The sequence below is a fragment of the Rhinopithecus bieti genome, unplaced genomic scaffold, assembly GCF_001698545.2.
Source record: "Rhinopithecus bieti isolate Rb0 unplaced genomic scaffold, ASM169854v2 scaffold_10347, whole genome shotgun sequence".
Classification (NCBI taxonomy): Eukaryota; Metazoa; Chordata; class Mammalia; order Primates; family Cercopithecidae; genus Rhinopithecus; species Rhinopithecus bieti.
In genome coordinates, this window is record NW_016806836.1 from 2,813,120 (window position 1) to 2,816,260 (window position 3,141).

The 3,141-nt window shown below is 44.9% G+C and overlaps 1 protein-coding gene across 1 annotated transcript; it reads left to right on the forward strand.

The window, feature by feature from the left end:
* The first annotated feature begins 572 nt into the window (after positions 1-572).
* On the forward strand, positions 573-2,230 carry WFDC12 (WAP four-disulfide core domain 12). Its single transcript, XM_017878055.1, has 4 exons — positions 573-599; positions 1,463-1,719; positions 1,811-1,968; positions 2,133-2,230. Exons 1-4 carry the CDS (start codon positions 573-575, stop codon positions 2,228-2,230), a joined length of 540 nt encoding a protein of 179 aa, XP_017733544.1.
* Positions 2,231-3,141: the final 911 nt, after the last annotated feature.

Below are 3,141 nucleotides of genomic sequence, written 5' to 3' on the forward strand. Positions count from 1 at the left end.
AGGATCATGGCTTTGTGATTATATTGAAGAAAGTCCTTATTCTTAGAATTTGCATGCTGATGTATTTAGGAAATAGGAACATAATGTATTCAATTTCATCTCAAATATTTCAGCAAATGTAGCTATAGGTATTCTAAAATATCCCAAAATATTAATAATTGTTAAATCCAGTTGTACGTATACAAGTATCATTGTTCTGATATTTCAATTTTCTGTATGTTTAAAAGTTCATAATAAAAGCTGGAGGAGACAATAGCCAATACTTTCCAACATTCTAGTATTTGTTTATTAACTTCCCAGACTCCATCCCTGGTATCCAAGTGATCTGAGCTCAAGGATACAACTGGTGAAATTGTAACCAAAGATTCACCATCTAATAAGGAGTTGGCTCACTTCCAGGAATGGAGGGATCCTCCCCTGCCTCCACTTAACCCCAACTCAGTCCCTTCCACACTTTGGTATGTGGAATGCCCCAAATCCAAATCTTTGCATTACTCAGAGGTCCTATTAGTAAATGACAGAAATCCAATTCAGATCAGCTTAGCCAGAAAGGTGAATTTATAACCCTGAGTATGAGTGGGGCTGATCTCAGGAAAAAGGTTAGTAAAGGACTAGATTTCCTCAAAATTACTCCCTGCCCATCTCTCATGTCTTCTTATCAGCAACTTAGATTTATCTTCTCAGAATTTCTCTCTCACCAGGGCTGGGACCAAATTTCTGGAGTTTCTGGGCTCATATCTGCAACTTTTCCAACAGGAAGGATTTCCCTCTCTTTAGTACCCATTCAAAGAAAGGACTCCAAAAGCCTGGTCTCAGACACACGCACAGACACACACACACACACACACACACACACACATCCATGTCTTCTTCCAAATCCAGGAATGTAGGGGGATGCAGGGGCAAAGGAGGGAAAACAAATCCTATGAAGCGATACAGTATAATTATGATGCCCATTGTATGAATGAGGAAACGGAGGCTTAGGAAGGTGAAGCCGCTTTCAAAGTTACACAGCTGGTGACAGGTCCAAAATCTGCTTTCCTCCAGGCCACATGAGATTGGTGGGGGCAGGAGCACACAGGGCTGGAACGCAAGGCTGAGAGCGAATGTTCAGGACAGACATTTTAAGCACTGCCATTCAGATTCTTCCTTGGGGTGAGGAGAGAACTGAGAACAAATCCGGGGCAACACAGGAAGGAGGGAAGATTTTGGTCCCAGGTGAATCAGGCATGAACAGGGACTGTTAGAGAACATGGTGGAGTTGAGGAAGTCTGGCCCTGCCACTGCCTTGTGTGTGAACTTGAGTAATTTCATGCCCTTTCTGTGCTTTCTTTCCTCCTTCCATAAGACAGTTTGGCCCTGGTGGTGCCTAATGGTCAATCAGGTGGCCATTTCTTCTCCTTGTGTGAAGAACGAGGGTCGCTCTTTGATTTCTTCATCTATTCCAGTGAGGAGACCTTAGGGAAAGCCCCAAATCCCTCCTCAAAAGTGGCCATTTCCAAACAGAGCTGGGAAGTGCAGCCTCCCTTGCCATTTTGAGCCTTCAGCTCCACCCACTGGCGCACTCAGCAGGGACACTATAAAGCCAGGCTCAGCCCAGCTCCCAGCCAAGCACCTGCCCAGCAACGTGGGGTCCAGCAGCTTCTTGGTCCTCATGGTGTCTCTCGCTCTTGTGACCCTGGTGACCACGGAAGGAGTTAAAGGGGGTGAGCAGGCATGGTGGAGCTGGGTGGGGCTGGGCTGGGGAGAGGTCCTGAGGGGCCCTCTGGGGCTGGAGTTCTCACCTCACCTTGTGGCTTCCTCCACTAAGTATAGAAAAAGCGGAGGTTTGCCCAGCTGACAACGTAGGCTGCTTCAAGTCTGATCCTCCCCAGTGTCACACAGACCAGGACCGTCTGGGGGAAAGGAAGTGTTGTTACCTGCACTGTGGCTTCAAGTGTGTGGTTCCTGTGAAGAAAGTGGAAGAAGGTAAGGAGACCTGCCTCCCAGGACTGGGGCTGTGCCTTCCCCTGCCTCTATCTGGCCCATGAAACTTCGGAGGAATTAGTCTCTTCAGCTGGTTTGGGGAGGGATGGCTAAAGCTGGCAGGGCCCTCGGAGACCAACTAGTCTGAACATCTCCATTGTACAAAGGAGGAAACAAGGATGAAGATGTGTCAGGGCCATGCCCAGAGCCAGGATGGGAGGCCAAGTCTCCAGGCTCCTCCTCCACTGGGTGTCCTCAGAAATGATGCCGGGTCCTTTCCACCTCTGGGGGTCACTCTCACCCAGTACCTGCCCCTGATGGTCCTGAGACTTGGAATATGGAAGAAGCAATACTGAACCCCAGCAAAGAAAATCCGAATTTGAAGTCCTTTTCCCTCAACAGAGGGAAGAGTCACAAAAAGTCCAGACCCCAGGGAGATGAGATGAGATGAGAAACTGGCCCCCACTAGATGCTGAATCTGCTGGTGCCTTGATCTTGGACTTCCCAGCCTCCAGAACTGTAAGAAATAAATATTTGCTGTTTACAATCCACCGAGTCTATGGTAATTTGTTATAGCAGCCCAAACCAGTTAAGACAACCTAATAGTTTAAAAAATCCAATTCAACATTATCAAAGTGAATAAAATATAAAATACCTACAAATAAACATATCTAGAGATGGACAGAAATTTTCTAAAAAAAAAAAAAAACCCTAAAACTTTAATAAATGACATTTTAAAAGATCTGGATAAATAGACTAAACTTTTCTACTGTACGTATAAATAAATAAATAGATAAACAAACAAATAAATGTTTTTAAAAAGATATGCTCTTCCCCAAGCAGGAAGCCTCCACAAAATGTTCATCTCGGTCAGCATAATTTATGCCTGAAATATAATTAAAATTAAAACCCATTGGGTTTCACAAATCCTAATGAAATAATTGATTCAGGCAATGATCATCCATGGCTTCTGAATATTTACAGGGTGCCATTTCATCACCCCGTGGTATATTTACAGTTCGTAAGAGGGGCACAAGTTTACAACATGAGGATTCCAGTACACGCCTAAAACACATTAATCTGTCTCCACAATGCTAAAAATGGGTAAGCCAGACCTCTGTTCCTCCTGAGCTGATGCAACACAAAACACACAGCATCATTCAAGAAGGGCTCCTG